Consider the following 24,356-nt stretch of genomic DNA (forward strand, 5'->3'; position numbering starts at 1 on the left):
AGGTAGGGAGTGCCTGGCTTTGGAAGGAGTGATGGGAAAGAGAATTGGCTGTTTCCCAAAACAATAAACAGACAAACTGTGATGGAAATTGGGAGAGAGCCTTTGGTCTCTCTTTAGCTGTGTTCTTGTGTGCTGCAGGTTAATGACAGGGCTGACAGGGATGTATAACAATATAATATAACAATCCACCTCAGTGTTACTGTTATTTTAAAATTCTTCAGGGTAAGAGCAGAAATCTACAACTGTCCTGAAACAGAAAATGGCACTGGTTACACCTCGTGTGGTTTTTCTCCAGATTGCCCAGATGGCCAGTGGGGACCAGACTGCCAGAACTCCTGCGAGCCCTGCGCCAACGGGGGACAGTGCAACAGGGAAACTGGAGCCTGTGACTGCCCCCCTGGCTACACTGGGCCATCCTGCTCTGACAGTAAGTCCTTGTCTCAGCCTTCCCCAGGAAAAGAAAGTCAGATTGAAAATTCAGGTTATGGTTTGATTTCTGCCTTCTCGTTCTTTTGTGAGGTAAAGCATGCTGATCTGTGATTAAGTGCCCTTCATCTCCAGGAATTCCCCAGGTTGGATTTGACATTATTTGTGAGAGGGAGATTGCAGATAAATGCATGTGATCAGCTAAGCTGCGTCCCAAATGGATGTTATCATTAGACCTAATTTATGGGAAGCTGTACTTGGAAATACAGTATTTAACAGCCACACCACTGGTGGTGTAATTTTGGCTGTTTGGCAAGAGGTGTGACCAGCTGGCCCACGAGGCATTGTTCTTGATTTATGTTTGCAGCAGCACTCCTTGGTGTAAATCATTTAGGATTAAATAATACTGAAGATGAGGGAGCAGTATCAGTGCTATCCGGGGGAACAGTTTAGGGAACTGCTCTGTGCTGCTCCTCAGCCTCTGGGTGTTAAAAGGCTGCCTGAGCGTGGCTGTTGAGATGCACAGAGGCTCTCAGGACAGCTCTGCTTTGTACAAGACCTTGGTGGTGGCACATTTTTAATTCTTGTTAGTCATAAAGTGGCTCTGAGGAAGGTTTTCCTCCTCTGATGAAACAGCTTGATGCAAAGGACTACCTAAAAGTCATATAGGCTATTCCCACATTCCAGGACACAGCCCCAGACAGCCAGGGTGCAGATCCCAGATATTTCTGTGTTGCTGCTTTGATTCCTGGATTCAGTTAAGCCTGTTTTAGGGGGTGAGCTGTCGCTGTCTGTTTGGGAAGATGGGTCTGTGGCTGGGCTGTGAGCTGGGTGAAGTCACAGCCTGTCTCTGTTTGCAGCCTGCCCCGATGGGCACTATGGGCAGGGCTGCCTGTGGCTGTGCAGCTGTGGCAGCAGTGCTCAGTGTCACCACGTCACTGGAGAGTGCTCCTGTCCCCCGGGCTGGACTGGCCACGACTGCAAACACCGTAAGTGGGGGCACACGGGACCTCCTGGGGACTGCAGGTTTGCTCTGTTTGCTCTTAGTTTATTACAGTTTTTTAATATAGTTTTGCTAATCTTACTGCTTCTGAAACGGTGTGTTTGTGGGTTTGCACAGCCTGGGTGGTTATAATCCTTCATTATCCAGGTTCAAAGCATTGAAATAGATGGCTGATGAAGCGCAAAGTATTGATATAAGCTCTTATTTCAACACTATGGATCCCTTTGCCCAATACCATCTGTCCCGTCAGCATTTTGACTGACAGACAGTTTTGTTTTTCATTTTCAGTGCAGATTAGTTTTGAGATTAATTCTCCATTTCTCATTTTGTTTGGGGGAGATTTATTCAACAAGTGAGTGGCATGTACAGTCGTGTGTCTAAAGGTCACTTTTTAACTTGGGAATATAAATGCTGTGAAAAATTCTGTTCTCTGGAAGAGCAGAGCATCCTTCTGTTGACTTTAGTATCGCTCTCCATATTGGTGGCTGTGTGAGAGAGTAGATTTGCCCTTTTTGGATGGCACCATATAAATGTGAAGCCATCCTCCCTTTTCCTGTGACACATCTCTTCTGCTTGATTCATTGTGATGTGTCTTGCAAAACGCCAACAGAAGACAAACCTCTTTGCAAACTTGATCTTACACACATAAAATCATTTAACTAACAGTGTTGATAGCAGCAAGTTTTGCACCTGACCTCTCAGGCCCTGTACTGAAGAAAATGCTGGGAAAATCTGAAGTTTCCACTCATTTGTATATTTTAAAAATCAAACCAGTTGGTAGTGTGTAGAGCCACTGAGATGGCTTTTGATAACTGCCTGGGCTGTCTAGAGAATTGAGAGACCATGACAAAGGAAAGCTTTTATTTCTATTCAGGATAAGATCTGAGAAAAAATTGTTTTGCAGTGGTGTCTTGGTACGGCAGCTTTTCCAGCTATTGCCGACCAGGCATTAAACAGATTCCCAACTCCAGAATCAGGTTTCTGTTGCCCTAATTGGCACTTTCATCTTCATCCTTTACTCGAAAGAAAGGACATGCTGTGGTACATTGGTGTAATTGTGTCAGTGCTGTGTGATTTTAAGATAAAAGCAGTAAGTTGCTTTAACAAACATTGTGAGATTCCTTTGTGTCCATGCTGCCTTTTCCAGTATTTTGGGGAAAGCATGGAGGGTGCTCCCAAATCTGTGTGGTTAAACCCATTAACTCATTCAGGTTATGCAGATTTTTGTTGAGTGAGTCAATAGCTGGTATTTTATTTCCTTGAAATTATAGATTTGTGACTGATGGGTGTGGATTCACAGAATCACCAAGTTGGAAGTGACCTTTAAGATCGTCAAGTCCAAGCCATGCTAACACCTCAACTAAACTGTGGCACTGAGTGCCACACCCAGTCTCTTTTTAAACACACCAAATTCTGGTGATTCCACCTCCTCCCTGGGCAGATAATTCCAGAATTTTATCACTTTGGATAAAGACAAGAGTGATATCTTTATCATTCTCCAGCCACTTGAATGTGCCACTTGAATCTGCCTTCTAGAGGAACCCCTTCAAAGGTTCTCTCCCAAATTTGTCCTAAACCAGGACACATTCTTTCAGTAAAAAAAACTTTCTCCTAACTTCTAACCTAAATTTCCCTTGGCCCAGCTTATGAATGATTAGTTTTATGACTACAAATGATTAGTTTTACATGGATGGGACAATATCTGCCTGTGTCCAGCTGAAACAGACCAGCAAAATGGTCTTTATTTCCACAATTTGCGCCTGCGCTGCAGCCGGGAGTTCAGTCCCGCAGCATTTTGTGTACTCTGTGCTCTCTCACGTGGAAGTGCAGCAGGGTTTGGGGGTGGTGCTGGATGTGACCCTGTTTCCTTGGCAGCCTGCAGCAGTGGTCGATGGGGTCAGGACTGCGCCAACTCCTGCGCCTGCGACGGCGGCGACGGCGGCTGCGACCCCGCCACGGGCACCTGCTCCTGCCAGCCAGGATTCACCGGGCAGCACTGCCAGCTCAGTAAGTGCCCACCTCCCCGGCATGTGGAACTCCCAAACCCCAACTCCCAGATCCCTGGAAGTGGTGTTTTCCTGGTCGTTCCCTGCAGGAACGCTCCCAGGCTGTTCCGCCCCCGCGCTGCCCCGCGCTGCGCTCTCGTGTTTCAGCAGGGTTAAATGCTTTCCCTAATTGGATTTCCAGAAAAGGTATTTTCAGCCTTGTTTTGGATCCAGCAGCTATTTTTAGTGTTAGCATCTCTTGAGAGGGATAGGATTGATGTGTATTTGGGTTGTGGCATAAGAGTTTCCGTATTGGTTTTTTTAATTCAGTTTTAGGGCAGCACTTACCCTTTGTAAGTCTCTATTTTAGGTCAGGTATATAGAAATATTTCAGATGTACATAACAGAAGGAAAACAGGAATTTTTGGAGTCCTGTATTTATTAACAACAAAAATGTGCAACAGTCTTATCAGAGACCCATGACCCTCACCTTAACATTCACCTGTAACTGAGGTCAGTAGCAGACACTTCAAGCATATGAAAACAGGCTCATAGTCAATTTCTCATATGTCTCCCCAGGTACCATCAATTTCTAATTCAGGAGCTTCATTAGACAGAAGCAATATCTCTATATTTAATACTGCTTGATTTTTTTTTCCAATTAATGTGCCTATTTTCTTTTTCATTTCATGCAAGCATTTGGAATCCACTTCATCTTGTGGCAGTAAGTTGCATAGTTAAGCTGCTATTACTATTATTATTGATTATATTGATGTTGTTAAATAAAACAAACATTTTATCTGCTAGTTTAACAATCTTACAGTAGCACAGATGTAGCTACCAGAGTCTCAGTAGTGTGGGCAGGATTAACTGCTGGTGTCACACAGAAATGTCAAAACAATTAATCTGGAACCATGACCTAAGACAAGAAAGCCTGGAAAGTTGATCTTGCAGCCCTTGTTGCTGTTGGCACAGAGGGAATGGAAGGACAGTGTGTGGGGAGGACCAGCTCCCAGAGAAGGAGCTGCCAGCTCTGCTTCTCTTTCACTCTTGATCTCTCTCAAAATAGCATCTCTGCAGAGAGAGAGTGGCCAAATAGCTGCTTGTAATCCTCGCTGGGAAGGGAATCAGTGAATCCATCGCCACTGACAAAACATCTGGCAGGCACTAAAGTTCTTTCTGTGGGCTTTCTGTTCAATTTTGTCTGCTTTTTACCCCTTTGTGTGTGTGTGTATATATATATGTTTAAAAATGCACATATATATGTGTGTGTGCGCAAGATTACGAAAACCATAGTTCTTCCCATAATTTTATGCTGCTTTGGAGGTGAAATCTTCATTATCCCTGGATATTTCCCCTGCTCCCCAGGCATCCCTTCCTTCTCCCTGCAGGTTGGGCTCCTTCCCCTGGCAGGAGCTCAGGTTCTCTGTCGGGGTGGCTGGATCCTGACATGCATCACAGCAGCCTGTGCCTGCTGGAGCAGGGGCAGATTCTCTGTGCTGTGGACTGTGAAATCATTTGTGAAGTGCTCTGACCCTTTGCCATCACCTTGAAAAGCCTCAGCTCTGGGCTAAACACCTGAAGGGAGCTCTGCTGAGAGCCCCACACCTCTTGCTGCACTGCAGCACTATTTCTCTTGCACAGATTCTCTGACTGAAATTTCAGCTGAAAAGGAAACATGGAGAAGGATCAAGCTTTTAAGGCACAAGTGCACCTTTATGTATTTATTTGTTAAACAGTAATGTGCAGCTTTGGGAAGAGGAAGGGATTTCACCTGTAAGTGCAAAAAAATAGATTCTAACACACATTTAAACAAGGTCCCATTTTTTGACTCTTTGAAAGCAAAGAAATACTTAAGGTACCTTGCCTTTCTCCCAGATCCTCTGTAAGACACACAGTTGGCAGAGTCACTGAGCTGCAGGAGCAGCTGAATTCCTGCCAGCTCCAATCACTGCCCACCCATGGCACCAAACAAACAACACCAAACCCAGCCCCCTATTCCAGACATGGAGCTGTCTTTGAGGACTCTTGTTTTCTGTTCTCTCTGATTCCTTCCAGATTGCCTGAAAATCACTTTGTTGCTGTAAATGCTAAAATCATAGACTTCTAGAAGAGATCTGGCAATAATCTCCATAACTCATTTAGAGGGATGTTCACAAGACCTTCAAACATGACTAGAGGCCCTGTAATACTGTATTTAGCCAAGTCTATCTCTGTGTTTCAGCCTGTCCAAAATATCCAATGTGAATTAGGCAACTGGCCCTGGTCTTAATTGATTTTTCTATAATCCTGGAAGAAATTATTTTCATTCTCAAATGTTTTCTTTCTGCTGATAGTGAGTACCATGGAAATCTTTTAAAACTCCTCACATTAGCTGCTGTGGAAATGTAATTGGTAATCTGTTCCCCAGATGTAATATTTTCACTTGAATCTTTCAAAGCAGAGCATGAAAGTAAAGTGTGCAGCATTCAATTTGGAGCTTTGTGAAGGCAACCAACACATTTCATCTTTTCTCCAGCTTTCTGGGGAAAGAGGATTTGCAGGAAAACAGAGGAGCTTCTCCCCTCGCAGTTGATGAAGTCCCGGTGGAGATGTGCACATAAGCAACTCCAGACCAGTGGGCAAAGTGTCATCACGCAGAACCTGTGAAGTCTCAGGCTTTGCAATAGAAGGTGTTAGTTTTCTGTGCAGAATTTGGTCTTTCAACACTCTGGAATTTTTCTAAAATAGATCTTAAATGTAGCCCAACTTACCTGAACCTCAAGGGGAACACTCAAATCCTAGTTTTAAGCCGTTACCTTTACACCTAGATTATTTTTTAAATAGTCAGATTTCCCATGCATGTAAAAATTCCCCATTGATCCCGGATCTGCTCGGGCATTAAGCCATCCTCTGGTTGTGATTCCTGTGCTGCAGGGTGCCCCGAGGGGAGCTTTGGCCCGGGCTGTGAGTCCAGCTGTCAGTGCCAGAACGGAGCTGCCTGCGACCACGTCAGTGGAGCCTGCACCTGCACGGCGGGCTGGACAGGAACCTTCTGTGAAAAAGGTACTGCTGCTGCCCCTGGCCCCTCTAGAATTCATGGGGAATTTGTCTGCTTTTTATTCAGAGAACAGCTTTTACAACTGACAACATTGGATCTAAATGAACCACTGAACTTTATTGCAAGCCGATCCTGAAATGTGAACTCCCCTCCTAACTCAGCAGAGCATCGTGCTGGGTGCCAAATGTTGGGCACGTGTTTTCACATGGTTAAAATTAGATATATGCTTAAGGCTTCTGCTTTATGAGTCTTTGGGAAGACTCTTTTCAAGCAGGGTCCCACTATTTGAGCACTGAGCAGGGAAAAGCTTGTTCAGCCTTATGCTTGCTTGTTTCCAGTGCCTCCCTGAAGCGATTTCGAGAAAAATGTGGATGTGTGCATCATCCCTGTAGAACTCTTTAAGAACAGATTCACTTCTGACTTAAATCCAATTCTATTCTATCTAATCTTCTATCACCTAGTCGTTTGGTAAGGTGTTGGAAAGGTTGGACCGGATTCTTTAGCTACATGTTGGTGAGTCAGTCCGTGGCATTATCACAGGAGGCTGCTGTTGTGCTGCATCATTTTGCAGATTTTTTTGTATAAAAAAATACAAGAGAAACAACACAGGGCCATTCAGACGCTGTAAAAGTTAAGTGTAGGTGATTGAAGATTCTGCAAATTATGGTATTTGAACCAAAGTCACAACTATTTTGCATGGAAAGCAGCTTTATCAGCCAGTTTCAGCAGTGAGGATGGAGGGAAGTGACAGCACTTGCAGGCAGCTGCTGCCCTCTCATGGGAAGGAAGAAGCTCCACAGCCTGACCAGACTGTGACAAGGCACCCACAGGTTGGAGTTCATATTCCTTCTTGTTGTTTCCCTCTCTCTCATATCAGGCACTATTATAAAAAATAAATATTCTTTCCAAGGTTCTGCTGCGAATTGCACCTTGTAATTCATGGTGTCTCCACTATGTCCCTTTTTAATACAATTTAGCTAAAATCTAAATCTACTGGGTTTTTTTAAATTATTGTGTTTTTATTGGGAAAAAAAATGAGGCAGTTATCTGTGTTGTTGTATAAATCTCTTTATTCCAGCAGGAATTGTAATGGGAACAAAGAGGCTAAACATCCTTTGCCAGAATAGGTGTGAGGAATATGCAGAAGACTGGGGGAATCTATTGGTGGAAAAAACAAATCTCAGTTTTCAAATGAGTCATGTCGGACATTTTAATCTTTTTTTTTTTAATTCCTGAAAGAAGATTGTGGAGGGGAGAGTGAAATTTAGGGATCTGTAAAACATCCTTTTCCGTGTGTTTTCTCTCAGGAAGGCAGAGTGTTTGCTCTCAGCTGACCGGGGTTACCTCTTAACTTAGGAAGTTTCAACCAGAACAGTTTGGCAGCTTCCAAAAGGCACCGAGGGAGGAGAACATGTGGGTGGTTTGCCCTTGGTAGAACCTTCTTGGCACCTTCTCTCGGAGGAGCTGCAGCGCTTCTGTTTGGAGTGACTGGGAGACTGGCAGGGTTTCCTTCTGGCAGGGATGTGCTTTTTGCCGTCCTCTTGGCAATCCACCCACGTTGGCCAGGCTCTGTGCCTTGCAGGCAGGAATTCACATTGGGCTCTGGCTGCCTTGGACTTCAAACATCCTGCTGAAGCCTCAGCCCGTGGCTGGGAAGGACCGCTCTGTCATCACAGAAATGTTGAAACTGAGACTTTTGCACCCTTCTAAGTTTGAGGTCCTGGAAGAAGACAGTCCCTCACAAAATGGGATTTTGATTGATATTAATAATTAATATAACCCCTGCACAGCAAGGGTGTTTGAACCTGCAGTCGTTGCTTTTGGTGTTTTGCATTGTGGCAGCACGGGATCTGGATTCGAGCTGAGACTGCAGAAATCCTCAAATATGCCTTCAGATCTTTGGTTTTCATTTGGGGAAAGTTTCTTCCCATTTTGGTGGGAAGCTGCTGTTTCTTTTCATTAATTTTCTGCCCTCAGTGTGAATTAAGGCTTCATAGGCTTAGGTACCCTTTTGCAAAACACCACTTCAGTGACCATTTCCAAGCTTATTTGCCACAAATTTCCATAATCTCTTATTAATATTTATTAGAATTGTCAATGCAATCTTAGTCCTTGCTGAATCTGAATGTATCTATATAATCTGTCAGTAACACAGATAACAGCCAAAGCCACACCATCATCATCATCATCACCCAGCAGCACAGGACAGTTTTCAAGCTCACTCATAGCAGGAGACACTTTTGCTCCAGGGCTGCTGTTTCATGAGACCTTGCTGTGAATTATTCAGGAGCTGACTGAACTTCTGTGCTCTGAGCCACAGGATGCTGACAAAAGACCTCACACTCTACAAAGTACTTTTGTCTGTCCATCAGCATCTCAGTTCTGCTCTGCCCTGAGTCACCTTTGATCAGCTGCTCTTCATCTGGTACCACTCAGTGGTGCTGCTGCCTCTGCAGTTGTGCTGTGGTCACATATAATAATGATGGGGAAGAATAAAGCCATCAAGACACTCTCTGAAAGAAAATTAGACATTTCTGAAGGTGCTACATGCCTGCTCCATCTTTCAGCCCTGCTCAGTGCTTTGTGAAAATGAACCTTGTGAATCTTGTGAGTCTTTCAAAGGAGTTTCAAAAGCAGCAAAACGGTTTCAGTTGCAGACTAGGTAACGATTGCAAATAAGGCTGAAAACAAAATAATCTACAAAGAAATTATTTCAGTCTGTGAGAGCAATCGAGGAAAGGCTTCCTTTGAATTTTCTTGAAAGCAGCAAGTGATACAAGCAGAACACTGATGAAATAATGTATGTTTCTTCACAAGGTCTCACATTACCAAAGGAAAATGAATAATTTTTGGTGGATGCTGCTAACAGTGCCACCAGCCAGCTTCCATATGTGAGTGGCAAAAAAAGGGACAAAAGAGCCCAACAGTGGAAGATGTACACAGAGAACTCACTGGGAATGTTCAAGGCCAGGCTGGATGGGGCCTGGAGCAGCAGTGGAAGCTGTCCCTGCCCTGATGGCAGATGATCTTTAAGGTCCCTTTCAACCCAAACCATTCTTGGATGACACCAGTGTTACTCTGACCTGGCAGAGAGCTGTGAATTAGTGGAGGGTTGTGGTCAGTGTAGATGGTGGTAATCATTGTAAGATTCTCTTGGGAATCCATTCATTCTGATATCCTGGTAGAAGTGTGAGGATTGGATTTTAAATAAGAGTTTATATTGAACAAGGACGACAGAGAAATAAGTTTTACTGAACTGGTGCTTATTTTACTGAATTTACTGCTTATTTTACTGAATTACTGCTTATTTTGTGAGCATCATCACCCCTGAGGTTGATTCAGGGATTCTGTGGAAAGAATGATGTACAGTAGTGTATCTATAGATCTGTCATTACTTAGTGCTACATAATATACTGTACTGTGTGATATAATATATGCACTTATATAATCTAAACACACGCACAGATGTTAAATTAAGGCTACATGGAGAATATATTTTAAAACTCTGCATAGCAGCCTTAGTGTTCCTGTAATGCAGCATTTGGGGTGTGATGTGGCCCACTGACAAGCACTGATCCTTATTTTCTGCTACAGGTAAAAATTGAGTCCATGGAGCTGCTCTTCCTTAGTCCAGGTTCAGTTCCAGATGTAGGTGCAGAGTTTCTTCAGCTCCCTGGGGTTGTTTTGTTATGTTTAATTTGTCTTGGTTTTCTCTGCTCCTTCACTTTGCCAGTTTTTCATTCCAGCACTGAACTGCACCTCTGTGGCAGTGGGTTCACTGTTCAAGAAGCTTTAGAAAAGTGTCAGGACAGTAAATGGGAGCAGAAGTTTTGCATTTCCAGAGGAAGGGAAGTCAGCAGGGATGGCCCTGGAGTCTTGTGTTACGTTGATTTATTTCCTCTGTCCATTAGAAAGGCACAAGGAACAGCTTGTGTGAACCCAGCTCCATTCTCTCCCTTGTTTTATGGCTTTTCAATATCCTCAGCCCTGTTTTCCTGTGCAGGAATCTGTTGCTTGTGTAAAAGGGTCACATTTTTCCAAGATGCACTGTAGCAGAACTGGGCAGGCTTAACCCTTGATATGACTTCAGTTCTTAAGCATCTGTGAAAAGACGAGATGGAGTTTGTGCAGAAAAAAAAAAAGGCAGGAACCGTGCTAAAAAAGGAATGTTTTGCCTTTCCAGCATGTCCAGACGGATTCTTTGGGATTGACTGCCACCAGGTGTGCAAGTGCAAGAATGCTGCTGGCTGTGACCACGTGCTGGGCTCCTGCCACTGCCTGCCAGGCTGGCAGGGGGAGAGCTGCGAGCAGCGTAAGTGCACCCTGCTCCCACACCCCAACCCTCCCTGGGATGGGATACTGCCTGCCAGGGCACACTTCCAGACAGGTCACCTTCCTTCCCAAACGTGCCAAAAAATGGAACAATTTCTAGTGGCTGTGTAAAATCACCAGCTCTTTTTAATGGTGTTTTTTTTTTAACTCATCAAACGTGATAAACATCAGGTTTTAAATAGCAGAGCTGTCTCCTGCCATATGACAGCTCCCTGCTTTTTATTTTTGTGTGACATTAAGAGATTAAATGTTGTGTATCTGTTTCTGGTGTATCTCATCTAATTATCAATTATAAAGTGTCAGATTACAAATGTACAAAGTGGAAAAATCAGACATGGGACTATTTTGTTATTTAAGCATGACAAAATAGTTTTTTTAAATAATTACTAGGGAAGTTATTTGCTTTAAAATAAATTTCAGCTTCCTAGTTGTTCACAAGTGTGAATTATCCCACAATTTTTAAGCTAACAAAGTGCTTGTATGTATATATATATCAAATTGGCTATTCTGAGAAATTTTTCATTGCATTTCATGGGAAATGAGGTCATTTTCTTTAGCTGCATGGCACTACATATAGAGATCACTGAGCCTATTTGCAAAGTTTAGCAAATAAGTGGGCTTTTTTAAGATTTTCAGGTTTTAGCTTCTCAGTTCCTTGTTTTCCTTTAGGATGATGTCATGGTCTAAGCTTCCTTTTGAAAATATGAGTGCTGTCTGCAGGACTGGGGTGTAGAGCTGGGCTCCAGGGCAGCTTCACAGCGAGCCAGCTCTGTGAGGGAACACTTCTTTCATCCACAGGTCATGGCTTTCTGCAATAGAAAAGTGGTTTACTTTAGAAAATAGAGAGCAATATGGCTTGTATTGAGGCAATGCTGCTCTTCAGCCATACACTATTTTATCATCAGCCCTGTTTGAGGGCACTGCTTGCTCTTCCTAATATTTTCCCCCATCTTCTGAGAAGGCTTCTCCTGCAAAATTCCCTGCTTTTTTGTTTACAGGTGGGTCAGTTTTGCTGAATCTTCCCCATTTTAGACAGTTTTCCTTACATCCCACCACTGCAGTTTTTGCCTCCTCATGCCCTCCCAGAGGAACACTTGGCCCTCCACCTCCCACGACCTGAAGGTGTGGTGGTAGCACAGCCTTTGAGTGTAGATCAGTGGAGTGAGCACAGAACAGAAGCAGACCAGAGTCACTTTTCCATCCCACAGGTCAGAAGAGGTGCTGCTGGACAGGTGCAATATTTGCTCCTTGGTCACAGCCCATTTTTCCTGTCCAGCCACAATGTTGGCAGTGTGTCACCTTGCCCCTTTCCCAATTCTTAACATTAGGGATGGGAAGCTTTGCTCTATATTTCATTAAATTCAATTAAGAGTTGCAGCTCCTTCACCATGGCCTCTGGTGCCCTGCTTTACTTGCATTAGGGAAAAAAAATCCTATTCATTGTCTTGTGCCAGAGCCATTAGAGCTTTGTGCTGGGCTGATTTATTCCTCCTGCTGTGAAGGTGCCAAAGCCCCCAAGACCTCCATGAGTGAGAGAGAGAGGTCAGCTAACAGTGCAGGGTGTCTTCTCCTTTCCTCTTGGCTAAGTGAGGGATCTTCATTTTAATTTTACACCTGGGCCTCATCCATGCTTGTTCAGAGCAAGGCAGCTCAGGGTGGGAGAGAGCTCAGCACTCCCCATCCTCCCAGGGTGTTTAATATTCACCTTGCCTGTTCCTGGGACCCACCAGCTCCAGCAGCTGGAAGGACAGCACTCGTGTGGAAGTAATCAGATTGCAGGCAATGTGCTGGAGGATATTGAGGAATAATTTTGGCATCATGGGATTTGAATTGATCCTAAGCCAGCCATGCAGTGAGTTTTATACTCTGCTATCTAATTACAGGCAGTATGGACAGTGATGCCTTTTGTTGAAGCTGCCTAATGCTTTCCATTACCAGACCGTGGGTTTCAGTTGTTTGAAAATGAATTATGTTAATCTGGGCTGAAATCTGCCAAGCAAGCTCTGCCTCAGCTTCAGTTTGTGCTTGGAGATTTTATTTGGGGATTTTTTTTGAGTGTCCACCTGAGGTATTTTACGTTTCCAAGAAAGAGGCTTAGGAAAAGTATGTTGCCTGTTATTTTTTGTTGTTTGTTGGTTTTTGTTGAGTTGTTTTAATGAACTGTTTCACTGAGTGCTGTGATATCTCAGTGATACAGAAGTGAGGAATTGACATTTGGCATTTCTTTGTGATAGAGATGTAACCTTCCTTTCTGGATACCCCATCTCTGGAAGTGTTCAAGGCCAGGTTGGATGGAAGGGGCAGCCTGATCATAACAGGGATCCCTGTTCATGACAGGGGGGTTGAAAATTGATGATCTTTAGGGCCCCTTCCAACCCAAACCATTCTGATTCACTGCAAATTCATCCAAAGTTTGCAAACTTAAAAAAAAAGCCAACCAAATCCTACAAAAAAATCTCATGCTACATATGGTCTGTAGCAGATGTACACAATTCAACATCTGAATTTTGCCTTAATTCTGTCAGTACTAAACATGCCTCTTTCTGGAGCTCTTGGAGCTCAGCAAATCTTCACTGAAGTGGCTCCTTGGGGTAAAAAAGAGACCACACTGGTTTGAAAAATAAATAGCTACAGAAAAATTTGCTCAGCCAGAGGAACTGATAACAGGGGTTTGACATTTCGTGGTGTGTGAGCACTTGAATTTGCAGATCCCCTGTTCTTTTAAAGCTAAAGCTTCATTTTGTGGAGAATAATCCATTAAAGTCACTTGAAACCAAAGCTACTGGACACCCTATAGAACATTAGAGCCATTATTTTCCTTTTCTCCTGGGCAGTTTTGATGGCTGTTGACTTCTAGTCTGGAAGAAAAGTCTCCAGTTTCATTTGTTCCTTCCTCTGCATGTAAAAGGGGTTTTAAAGACTGCAAACAAATAAATCCACCTCTTGCAGAGGCAAGACAACAAGAGGAAGATTTTGAATCAGGAAAAAAATCTATTCATTTAAACCTTTAGATTAAGTGATCTTCTCTCACGTGAAGAAGGAAGGGATATTTGTACATTCAGTTTTGGAACTCCATGAAATAGCTTCAGTGTATCAATTTTTCCCTAAATCTTCAGAAAAGTACTTTGCAAATCATGATTGTCCCACCAGGAATCAAAAGAACATTTGTGTCTACCCAGTAGAATAGTTAAAATTTTCTTCTCCACAAATTTCTGCATTCTTACCAGAATTTTCACTGAAACACTCTATTGTCTTTTTGGTAAGTGTAACAAGAGCTTTGCACACATGCTCCAAAAACCTCCCACAAACCACTGGTAACCAGTCAGGGGATCTGGTGATGAGCTGGTTTTTCCTTTGGCTTGGTTGTGCTATAGTTCTGGTCTGTATTGTGGAAATATTTAGTTCTGCTCCCAAAACCCGAGCCAGAGCTCTGTAGATGTGCTGAACTTTTCACTTGGCAACCAAGCTTCATTTGCAGAACAAACTTTTAGCTGTGATGGGATTGAGCTCCTGCTCTTTCTTGTGGTTTCAACATGGATGGGGTCCAAGTGATGACAAGAACGAGCAGAGTAGAAAAGAAGTCCAGGGAGAAATGGTGTCTGAGAACCAGGCTGGGAAGCTGGAAGCCTTTCTGACATGGAGAGAAAAGGGCTGAGAATGGGTCAGAGACTGTCAACCAAGTTCACCTCCAAGATCAAGGTGGTTTCACACCTCCCTTCTGTCTCCAGGGACTTGTTTTCTCATAGCACTGCATCATGTTCACTGACACCATGAAAGGCAAAGAAGTTTGGGTGAAAATTCAGTTTGGCTGTGAAACCTGGAAGATGTCATATTCAGTGAATGCAGGACACTCTCCTGGATCAAGGATCCAGGCTTTTTTTGCCTTCCCAGTGCATGCCAGAGGTGCTACAGGGATGAGAGGCTCTGACAGGAGCCCTTGCAATGCAGAACAAAAACCATGCAAGGAGGCGATCCAGCTCCATCAACCCTCTTTGTATTAGTTTGGGTGTTATCTGAGGAAAACAGGGTAGCAGAACTGTCTGTTCTCCACCATCCAAAGCTGTCCAAATCTCCAGTGCAATGGAGACTGCAGGAATTTTATCACTGCCATTTTTCACAGGCAGCAGCACTGAAAGCGGAGCGTTTGCTTACCAGATGACTGCGTTAAGTTTTCACCTGGGAGCCAGCTGCTTAACCAAACCCATTGAAAATATCACCCCTCTCTGACCAAAGAATGAGAGTCTGGGTGAGCAGAGGCACCCAGCTGTGAAAAATGAACACTGAAAACAATGAAGTTGTCAGTTCTCTTACCAGGATGCAAATAAATACCGGGTCTGTCAGGCTGGCAGTTCTGCTGGACCATTAGTTTAGCACAAAGACCTTCTGCAGAGCAGGGGATGACAGCTGATCCATCACCCCCAGTGATCCAGCCCCTCGATAGAAACCTCTTCAGGATGGGCTGTGATACATATTTTTAACCCACATTATTATGTTAGGCTTTTATAAGACACATTATCTCTAAACTGCAGAGTGTTGCAGAGCAGTTTCAGTTTATGTGATCTCAATACAGAACATTTTTTTTAAATGCCTTTTGCAGTTTATGTGTTGGCTGCTATTGTGGACTTAGCAGTTCTGAGTTAACAGTTGAACTTGATGATCTTAAAGGTGTTTTCAAACCTAAATGATTCTAACCTAAATTATTATTGCTTCTAGAGTCAGACATGGTTAATATAGGGAGTTTTATATATAAATATATATTTCCGGGGATGGTGAAGTCACCGTTCTTTGTAGTGTTCAAAAAACAAGTAGACACAGCACTTTGTGTTTTGGTTTAAGGATCATGATGGGTTTTGGCCAGAGGTTGGACTGATGATCTTGAAGATCTTTTCCAACCTTAATATTCCATGATTTTATATGGACTTAGGCACCCTTATGAAGTGGAAAGTGTCACTGGAGCACAGCTCCAACCTGATTTCCCTGGCACTGTGTTGTGCTCTGTGATTCCTGATGGGGTTTTATGGAATTCTGTCGTTGCAGCCTGCCAGGAGAACAGCTATGGGCCGGGCTGCAGGAGCACTTGTCACTGTCACAACGGAGCCCTCTGTCACCACGTAACTGGGACGTGCCTCTGTAGCCCAGGCTGGAAAGGAGCCACCTGCCAAGAAGGTACAGTTGGAAATTCAAATCCCTGCCTACGGATTATAGGGGGGAAAAATAAAACCTGTGTTTGGGGAAAGCTCACTGGTATTTTAGCTCTCAGCTCGTTGCCCTGTGTTGTTGTTGGGTTTGGATCTGCAGTGACGTGAATTGATCCATTAAATTAATCCATGACATTGTGTTGTAGGATCCCAAAGTGCACAGGGCAGAGGGGTGAAACAGCCATAAATGGAAAGAGCTGATTTTGAAGGCTGATGAACGGAGAAAAGGTCCATAAAACTCCCAATTATGACGCTGAAATGAAGCTCTGTTTCTTTTCTATGGGCTGCTTTACTGTCCCATGCACCAGACTGATCCTCGGCATTACCTTGTGCTGTTCCAGACAGAGCCTAAATCCAGACCATGTGAAAGGCATTGAGCCTTCCAGCCTTGGCAATCAGACCCATACGTGAGGCTTAAGCACAAGCCCAGCTCCACAGAGCCTTAAGAAGAGGCTGGCAAAGAAAGGCTGCGCTGCACATCCTAATCCATGCATCCCAGGCAGCAGGAAAAGTCTGTCCATCCCAGCTGCAGAAGCTCCTTGTCCTGTGCCTTCCCCACAAGGTGTCCCTGGGGTGGCAGCAGTACCATGGAGCTGGGAATGCTGCTGTGGCTGCTCCTTGGTGAGCAAGGATTGCTAGGGAAAGGGGATGAAAGTGGAAGGGGTGCAGTGATAATTAAATTTAGCACATTCCCCTTTTAAAACTTCATTTGAATTTTTAAATCCTTCCATAAAGGATTTAAAATTTGGGAAGGCACCAAACTGTTCTTGATGACATGTACCTAAATTTTTGTTTTGTCTGAAGGCCATAAATACAAAACCAAAATGAAAGTTACAGAAGCTTTTTCAAACACACCTTTTCTCTTCAAATGCACGTTTGGGGATTTCTTTTTTCTTTGAAGTGAGGAGGCAAAATAATTGTGTGAGGCTTGGGGAGCCATCCTCTGGTGCCAGTGCTTTTTCAAAGTGACAGCTTGCCCCTGTTTCCATCTTAAAGAATTGTCACTCCAGCACATGGTAGAGTTATGTGGTTTTTTGCCAAAAAATTAGGCTCTATCGATAGAAACTGGTTGTAGTAGGAATTAATAGACTTCCCTAATTAAAATTAGGTAAATGGTGAAATGTCATCAGCCAGATGTGGGCAGCAAGATCAGCTAGAGAAGGAGCTATGATTTTAAGTGGACTGTACAAATAAATTCTGAGAAGAGGGAAGTCAAGAACTGCACTCCCCAGTGCTGAGCAAGCTGGAAGGAGCAAAAAAATATGTTTTGTAGGTACAAATAGAAAGTCTCAAGGTTATTTGGTGGGTCACTAATTCACTTCACCACCTACTGAGTTCCAAGACCAGCTTTACAATGATCAGAGTAATTCCTTACTGGTTGCATCCCCATTTCTGTTTGGTTGCACCTCCCACAGCACCTTCCAGAAGGGCTGGAAGGTGGGAGAGCTGATGTTGAACCTGTGTCCTTCTCCTGCACCTCCTGATGGAAGGTTTTCCCTGCCTCCCTTCGCAGCCTGTCCCCCGGGGTGGCACGGAGCAAACTGCCTGCAGCGCTGCCTCTGCCACGGCCAGGCCACCTGCGACCCTGTGAGCGGCCAGTGCCAGTGTCCCCAGGGCTGGACAGGGACAGCCTGTGAGCTGGGTGAGTCCCACCACCCCCTCCAGCCCTCCAGCACCTCGGTTCAGTCACTCTGGAAGGAAGCTCAGTTGTGCTGGGGTCTGGTTTGAGACGATCTGGAGGAAAAAGGGTGGAAAACACCAGGTGGGGAGAAGTTTAAAACAAAAAATGGGGTTGTTTAGTCAGAAATGAGAAGGCTGAGGGAGGACGTGATGTTGGAACTTGAACATATCTGAGGTGCTGGAAACTTGCTGCAGAGGAGAGGAATAGTCTATTCTTTGTCCCTTGCAAACAGGGAAGACAGGTAATGAGCTCCACTTAAGGAGAAAGAAAGAAATGCTTAAAGAGGAAAATGGTGTATTTCTAGAGACTTTTCTTAAAGGAGGCTTCAAAATTTCCTTCACTGGTGGTTTTTAAGCCCAGTTTAGGGGGGCTCATCATATTGCAGAGGCATGAGGGAGTTCCTGCTGGGGTTGCTCCAGCCTGGCCCCCCATCATCCTCCCCATCCCATTTCAGAGTGTGGGGATGGGCAGTTTGGAGAGAGCTGTGAGCAGAACTGCAGCTGTCACCACGGGGTGTGTGACCAGCCCTCAGGGAAGTGCCTCTGCCATGCTGGCTGGACCGGGGACCGCTGTGATGTTGGTAAGGGCAGCTCCTTCTCCAAATCCTTCATTTGAACTATCAGCCATTTCTGCCAATTTTCTATCTTAAATTTCCAGTATTCTGAATGCCAGTCAGGATTTATGCCCTCTCACCCCATCTCAGACCCACAGGCAGGTCTCTTCCCAGCCATGCCCTTGTCCAAATAATTTTACCTCCTCCCACCTCTGTTCCCTGCCTGCTAAGAAAATGAAGGTATTTCTCTACCTTACACACAGAAGGAAGAACACAGGAAAGGGAGGGAATTTTAAGGAGAATTTTCTAGATCATCCACCTGCTGCTGGGTCTCTGTGGGTCATTGATGGGAGCTCAGCAAACTGGACTGTGATGGTTCAGACAGTTCAGATCTGGAACACGACCCAGATATGACACAGCTGTTTGGCATGCTTAGAGCCATCTGAATCCCTGAAATAGGGATTAAATCTTGCACACAGGTGGCTTAAAACATGCTTTCAGCTCAGCCACTGAGGTGCTGTGCTTTTAGCAAGCCACAAGCAGCTTCCTGAGGTCTCCTGAGGTGCTGAGGTCTCACAAAGCCTCATCCACCAGTGCAACCTATAAAGTCTTCTGAATGCCCACCTCCCTTTCTCTGTGGTCACTTTGCAGGGACCTGGGAGGTGGAAGCAGTTCATGGGCACAGTTCCACTGCTCAAAGAGCTGTCTCTGTGTGCATAGTTGTGTCAAAGCAAACAGCATCACCCTGTCCATGGACCCTGTCAGGATTTACACTCCAGGCTGTGACTCAGTCTTTGCAAACTTTCCTGTGCACACTCACTAGCAGCCAGCATTAAACACATGTAATATTTTTAATATCTTCACTGATATTTTCTGGCCATGCAGTCTGCTAAATATCCTCCTGAGCAGGAGCTCCGGTAGGGAGGATCCTGGCTGGTGGCAGTGAAGGCTGCTCCCCAGGCAGCAGGTTGCAGTAAACAGGACTCCTGTACAACAAACCAATATGATTAAGCAAAAGCCATTTATTGTTTAGATTATACCATATTTATACATTCTACAAACTACTGCACGTGCTAATTGATTGTGCTTCTGTCTTGTCCACGTGTTCTGCATGCACTTCTCAGAGTATTGGTTACAATCCAGGTGCTTCATAACCCTCTGTTATTTAGATCTTTCGGTCTTGGTATTCCATTTCTCAGCCTCTTCTTCCTTAATTTAGCACAATTTATGTCCTAGTAACCTTGACAAATTCCTGAGGGCACTGACAAGAATAACTAGAAGCAGCCTGGCTGCCGCACACTGTGGCCTGAACCTTGCAAACGCATTGCCACAGCAGGTAGAACGTTGCTCTCTCTGCCTGCCCCCAGGCTGCCCCCCGGGATTTTTCGGCAAGGGCTGCGAGGAGCGGTGTGACTGCGCCCACGGCTGGTCCTGCCACCCCCAGACCGGAGCCTGTCACTGCCACAGGGGGTGGCGAGGGAGGCACTGTGACAAACGTGAGTGATGAGGGGAGCAGCTCGGCTTGGGGTGTACGTCCCCCAAACCCGGAGCTCTCGTGGCTGGGGGTTTTCACACCCTCGTTCCGCGGGGTTGGGGTGGAGGTGCTCACAGGGATGGGTGCATGGAGGGGCTGGCTGTGGAGATTTTGTGGGGTTTTTTTGTTAAGGTTGGGATTAAATGTGTGAGACGGTATTTCTTGTTCGGATTAAATGTTTGTTAGCTTTTTATTTATATTATAGTTTTACAAATCGTGACTTTTGCAGTATTTTATTTTGATAAATTAAAAATGGAGTTGTATTTTATAAGGTTTTTCTAAGGATAAACTGTCTAATTAAGAAATTATACTTAAATTATTGTTTTAACTTAATAACTAACTGCTTGTGGTTTGTAATGTGCACTTTTTTATCTAATTACATAATACCCATGAAGAAGAAGGTGAAGAATGACTACCTTCTGCCCCAAAACATCTATCTTGCTTCATATATAATATATACTATATATAATATTATTTATACTACTATTTATATTTATAGTAGTATAAATCTACTATATAGATTATATATATTGTCATATATAGATATATATAAAATATATATTCAATATATACTACGTTCTAAATATATTGTACACTATCTATTACTGTATTCTAAAACTTTATATCTTAAAACTTTAAACTCTTTAGTTTTTCACCCTGTGATACTACGCACTTCTATTCAAACTACACACTCATAATCCCAGTTCCATCATTCCATTTTGGAAGCCTTCCCCACGGCCTCAGGCCGAACGCAGTGCTCTCTTGGCGGTCAGTGCCTGTCAGCGCACAAAGTCTGAAACTCTCAGTGGATTCAGGGAACCCTCAGCAATTTCAGGGTTCCAGCAGGTGGCTTTGTCCCTTCTGCTGGCCCTGACGGGTTGGTGTCCCCCGCAGCCTGCCTGCCGGGCCGCTACGGCGCGGGGTGCGCGCGGCGGTGCCGCTGCCCCGCGGGAAGGCCCTGCCACCACCTGACGGGCGCCTGCGGATGTCCCCCGGGATTCACCGGCCACGGCTGCCACAAGAGTGAGTTCCTTGTCACAGCACAAATGCTTCCCTTGTCAGTTCCTTCGTTTGTTGAATCAGGACGCGGTGATGTAGCGCCTGAAGAGGGAGGAGACAACAACGTGATGGGAGGGAAGATGGCCAAGGCTGTTTGTTCCTCACCCAGCTCTGAGCTCTGTTTGGGCTGCTGGGGTTTGCCCTCTCTGTGTTTGCAGATGTTGGGCTGGCAGGGAGCAGCCAGGGGCTGAACTGGGCCCAAATAAACTGAGGATGTGCCAGTGGAGCGCTGCCCTGCCCACAGCCAGTAAAGCAGCAGCTCTTCTGTTGGCCTTGTCCTTGCGCTAGGCTATCCCTGCTCTCAGAGCTCATGGAAGGGACATTTTCTGGCTTCTCTTAGCATGGAGTTTTGTCCCCTAGAGCTGTATTTGGAAGCAGGCTCCTGTTTTGACCCCAACTGCAACACCCTGATTTTGTTCCTCCCTCCAAAAGTTTGCCTGAGCCCTGTTTTAGTCAAAGGAGAGCCAGCAATAAATAAGAATTGAAAGGACTGACATCCGTGTCCATTATCCTCCACCAGAGGACTCTAAATGCTGACCCACAACCAGGGCAGCTTAATGGAAATGAGATGTAAGAATTAAATGTGGAAGGTCCAAAACCTGTAGGCAATGTGGCTGTCAGCAGGCAGAATGAAACCTGTTGATGTTGATGTTTCAGCAGCTTTGCAAGTTTAAACTCTCTGCAAAGGTAGAATGTCTTTATCCACACGCCTGGTCCCTTGGGAATTATACTGTTATTTTAGTCAATTTCTCCTGACATTTCCCTATGATTTTTTTTCTAGTGACAAGAAAATTGTATCTGGCCCTTGACAGTTGGGCACAAATTGACTGAACAAAACAAAATCAAGCATTCAAGTAACCCCCAAGTAAATGCAATAAATCCAGAGTCCCGGAGGAGAGCGTCATTCCGTAGGCAGGGATTTTATTTAATAAATTTCAGCCCGCTCTTTGTTTGAGCACTGTATTTACCAAGACAAATTTAATTTATTGGTTTGCATTTCTTCTTCCCAAAGCTTGTCCAGCGGGCACGTATGGGCAGGACTGTCACGGAGTGTGCCAGTGCTCTGCTGAGAATCAGGAATGTCACCCTGTCACTGGCCACTGCTCCTGCAGCCCGGGCTACCGTGGGACCCACTGCCACCTCCGTGAGTATTCTGGGGGATTTCTGCCTTTCTGACAGAGAACTGAGTCTTGCAGAAAGCACGTGCTGGAGCTTTGGGTTCATCTGTGTCAATGCAGTGGTGATTGAGAGAAGTAGAGCCTAATTATAGTATAAAAGTTATAGTATTACAAATAAGTTATAGTATAGGACGTAAGCATAGGATGGGTTAATTTACACTAAAGAAAAGTACTTGTATTATTGCAAGGAATTAATTTTAATTTTTTTTTAATTTAAAAAATTCTAAAAAATTAATTAATAATGTTAGTTCAGAAATATAATTAATCCAGTCCTTCAACTTAATTTTAGACCCACCAGATTTACCGGCTAAATTCTTTCCAATCTCATGTCACGCTAAAGAATGTAAAGATCATTCTCTGCATTGCATCTCTCAGCTACACCTGGATTTTGTGCAGCTCTCTCATTTCCAAATACCAAGTCCAAAATACTTCCCGAAATCTCTGCGTGCTCAAGTAAGGACAAATGGTTATGAGAAAACAACAAGCTGAAATTGGCAATAAATCCAAGTGATTCATAAAGTCCTTTCAGTTACAGAGCCTTCTGAGGAACAATCAAATTAAACCAACTGTTACTCTGGATTGAAAAATGGTGACTAGTGTAGAGGACAAAATGCCAACTGGCCCAATGCTCCATCATAAAAAAATATTCCCAGATCCACATGGCTCATGCCGGTATTTTAGGACATCTGTAAAGTTGTTTTTGGTGGAATGTGGCAACTGATAAGAAACATATACCAAAGCAGCCAATAAAGGAGACTCTTAATTACTCTTTTATTTACAACTTTAATTTTGGTTCTACTCTACGGCTTGTAGTAGTCTCATTTAGAGGAGAAAAAAAAGGCAAAAAAAGAAAAAGCTGTTTCTTTCTTGCTCAGTTTTTCTCTCTTTGGAGAGTGCTGATTTCCCTTTCTTGGGAATCTAGCACAGCTCTGTTTGGCTTAATTGCTTTTTGGGGTGACAGTTTGGATACAAAAGCCAGCATGTGTCACATGCACAGCTCTAGTAAGGGTTAAACCACTGTTGTATTCCTTGAGCAGAAATAGGAGAAAGGCTTGCTTTAGAGATGGGTTTTTGTATTGCCATCACGTCATCACAAGTTATTCTTTAAAATATAAATTATAAATAAAATACAAAGGATTGATTCTGTCCTCCTCTGTGCATCAGTTTTTGCTGTAAGTGAGATCGAAATCTGGCCTTCAACATTGGGGCTGGAGCCATCTGGATCCATTATACATTAGATTATAATAAATGTTGTAGTAAAGCAGCAGTGGAGATCAACTATTTAACAGGATCATTTTAAAAGACTTAATCATGGTCAGCCTTTATGTAGCAATTTCTCAGTAGTCATTACCCATGCGTGTAGCACTAAATCTCTCATTACAGTAAACGTCCTCAAACTTGCTTAGATACTTCAGGTTTTATTTCAGAATTTTAAAATTTAAAGCTTAAGCAATTTCACTGAAGTTCTGATAGAGAAGATATAAAAATACTCATTGCAAAATAAAATGTGTTTTTCTGCATTCAGGGGGGATTTTTGCCATGAATTTCTGTGTAGCTGGGATTAAGCCTAAAACATACGAGATTTGAGATTTCATGGTGTTTTGTACTCTGAGGTTCCAAAAATGTACAGAAAATTCTTAAACACAGGTTTGTTAGATATTTATTGGAGAAATAATGAAATTATGGAAGTTCACAGAAAAATACTCATCTGTGTTGGTGTTGTTCCTATTGTCCCCTCTGCCAGACACAAAAATAAGAAGGAAAACAGTTAATTGTGGGTTATTTTAAGTTCAGGGCAGTGGAGGGAGAGACTGTGGGCCTGATTCTGAAGTCACTGACTGAAAACCAAGGGTGGCTTGCGTGATTTTGGTGGGAATACTCCAAGTTCCTGCTGTCCTCCCTGCAGGGAAAGCTGGGGCTGCTCCAGGGTGAAGAAGCTCTGATAGAATATTAAACCAGCCCAGGGAGCCGCTCCCAAACGGGCTCTGGTCCAGTCAACATGTGGTTGGATGCTGCTGGAAACAGTTTCTGGCAACTGTTGCTGTATTTATGAAAAAAAGGTTCAAGAAAGTATCTATAAAAGGTGTAGTTGGCTGGGAAGTCAAATTTCCAGGAGCCAAGAGCAACGGGGCTTTCATGTTCACAAATTTTGGAGTGAGGAGCTGAAAAAGTCTCTTGGCATGGTGCGGAGGAAGCAGACAAACTAGCAATAAGGTTCCCATCACTTGTCCATTACTTGGTGGATGGGCAGATCTACTTGTTAAAAGGAGTAAAAAGCAGTAAGTGGTGGTGAAATTATTTTTTAAAAAAAAGCATGGTATGTTTCTGTGACATTGACTGGGCTGGGAGTACCCAGAGCCAGAAAGA

At 44.0% G+C, this 24,356-nt stretch overlaps 1 protein-coding gene across 6 annotated transcripts in view; it reads left to right on the forward strand.

Annotated features, from left to right (window-relative positions):
* The window catches only part of LOC120504360 (multiple epidermal growth factor-like domains protein 6), a 185,606-nt gene that overhangs the window by 146,157 nt on the left and 15,093 nt on the right, over positions 1-24,356 (forward strand). For 3 of the 6 annotated variants that reach the window (XR_005627998.1, XM_039713775.1, XM_039713780.1), the window contains exons 20-31: positions 296-427; positions 1,287-1,415; positions 3,315-3,436; positions 4,111-4,138; positions 6,331-6,459; positions 10,638-10,766; positions 15,824-15,952; positions 17,498-17,626; positions 18,120-18,245; positions 19,586-19,714; positions 20,647-20,775; positions 21,824-21,955. Coding sequence is in view for 5 of the 6 variants with exons in the window: in XM_039713775.1 (XP_039569709.1) it covers positions 296-427; positions 1,287-1,415; positions 3,315-3,436; positions 4,111-4,138; positions 6,331-6,459; positions 10,638-10,766; positions 15,824-15,952; positions 17,498-17,626; positions 18,120-18,245; positions 19,586-19,714; positions 20,647-20,775; positions 21,824-21,955 (1,443 nt within the window). In the remaining variant the exon portion in view is untranslated. Of the gene's footprint in view, positions 1-295; positions 428-1,286; positions 1,416-3,304; positions 3,437-4,110; positions 4,139-6,330; positions 6,460-10,637; positions 10,767-15,823; positions 15,953-17,497; positions 17,627-18,119; positions 18,246-19,585; positions 19,715-20,646; positions 20,776-21,823; positions 21,956-24,356 lie in introns of all 6 variants that reach the window. The other 3 variants (XM_039713776.1, XM_039713778.1, XM_039713779.1) reach the window with 3 other exon arrangements.

Source organism: Passer montanus, unplaced genomic scaffold (genome assembly GCF_014805655.1).
Source record: "Passer montanus isolate IOZ18808 unplaced genomic scaffold, ASM1480565v1 scaffold29, whole genome shotgun sequence".
Classification (NCBI taxonomy): domain Eukaryota; kingdom Metazoa; phylum Chordata; class Aves; order Passeriformes; family Passeridae; genus Passer; species Passer montanus.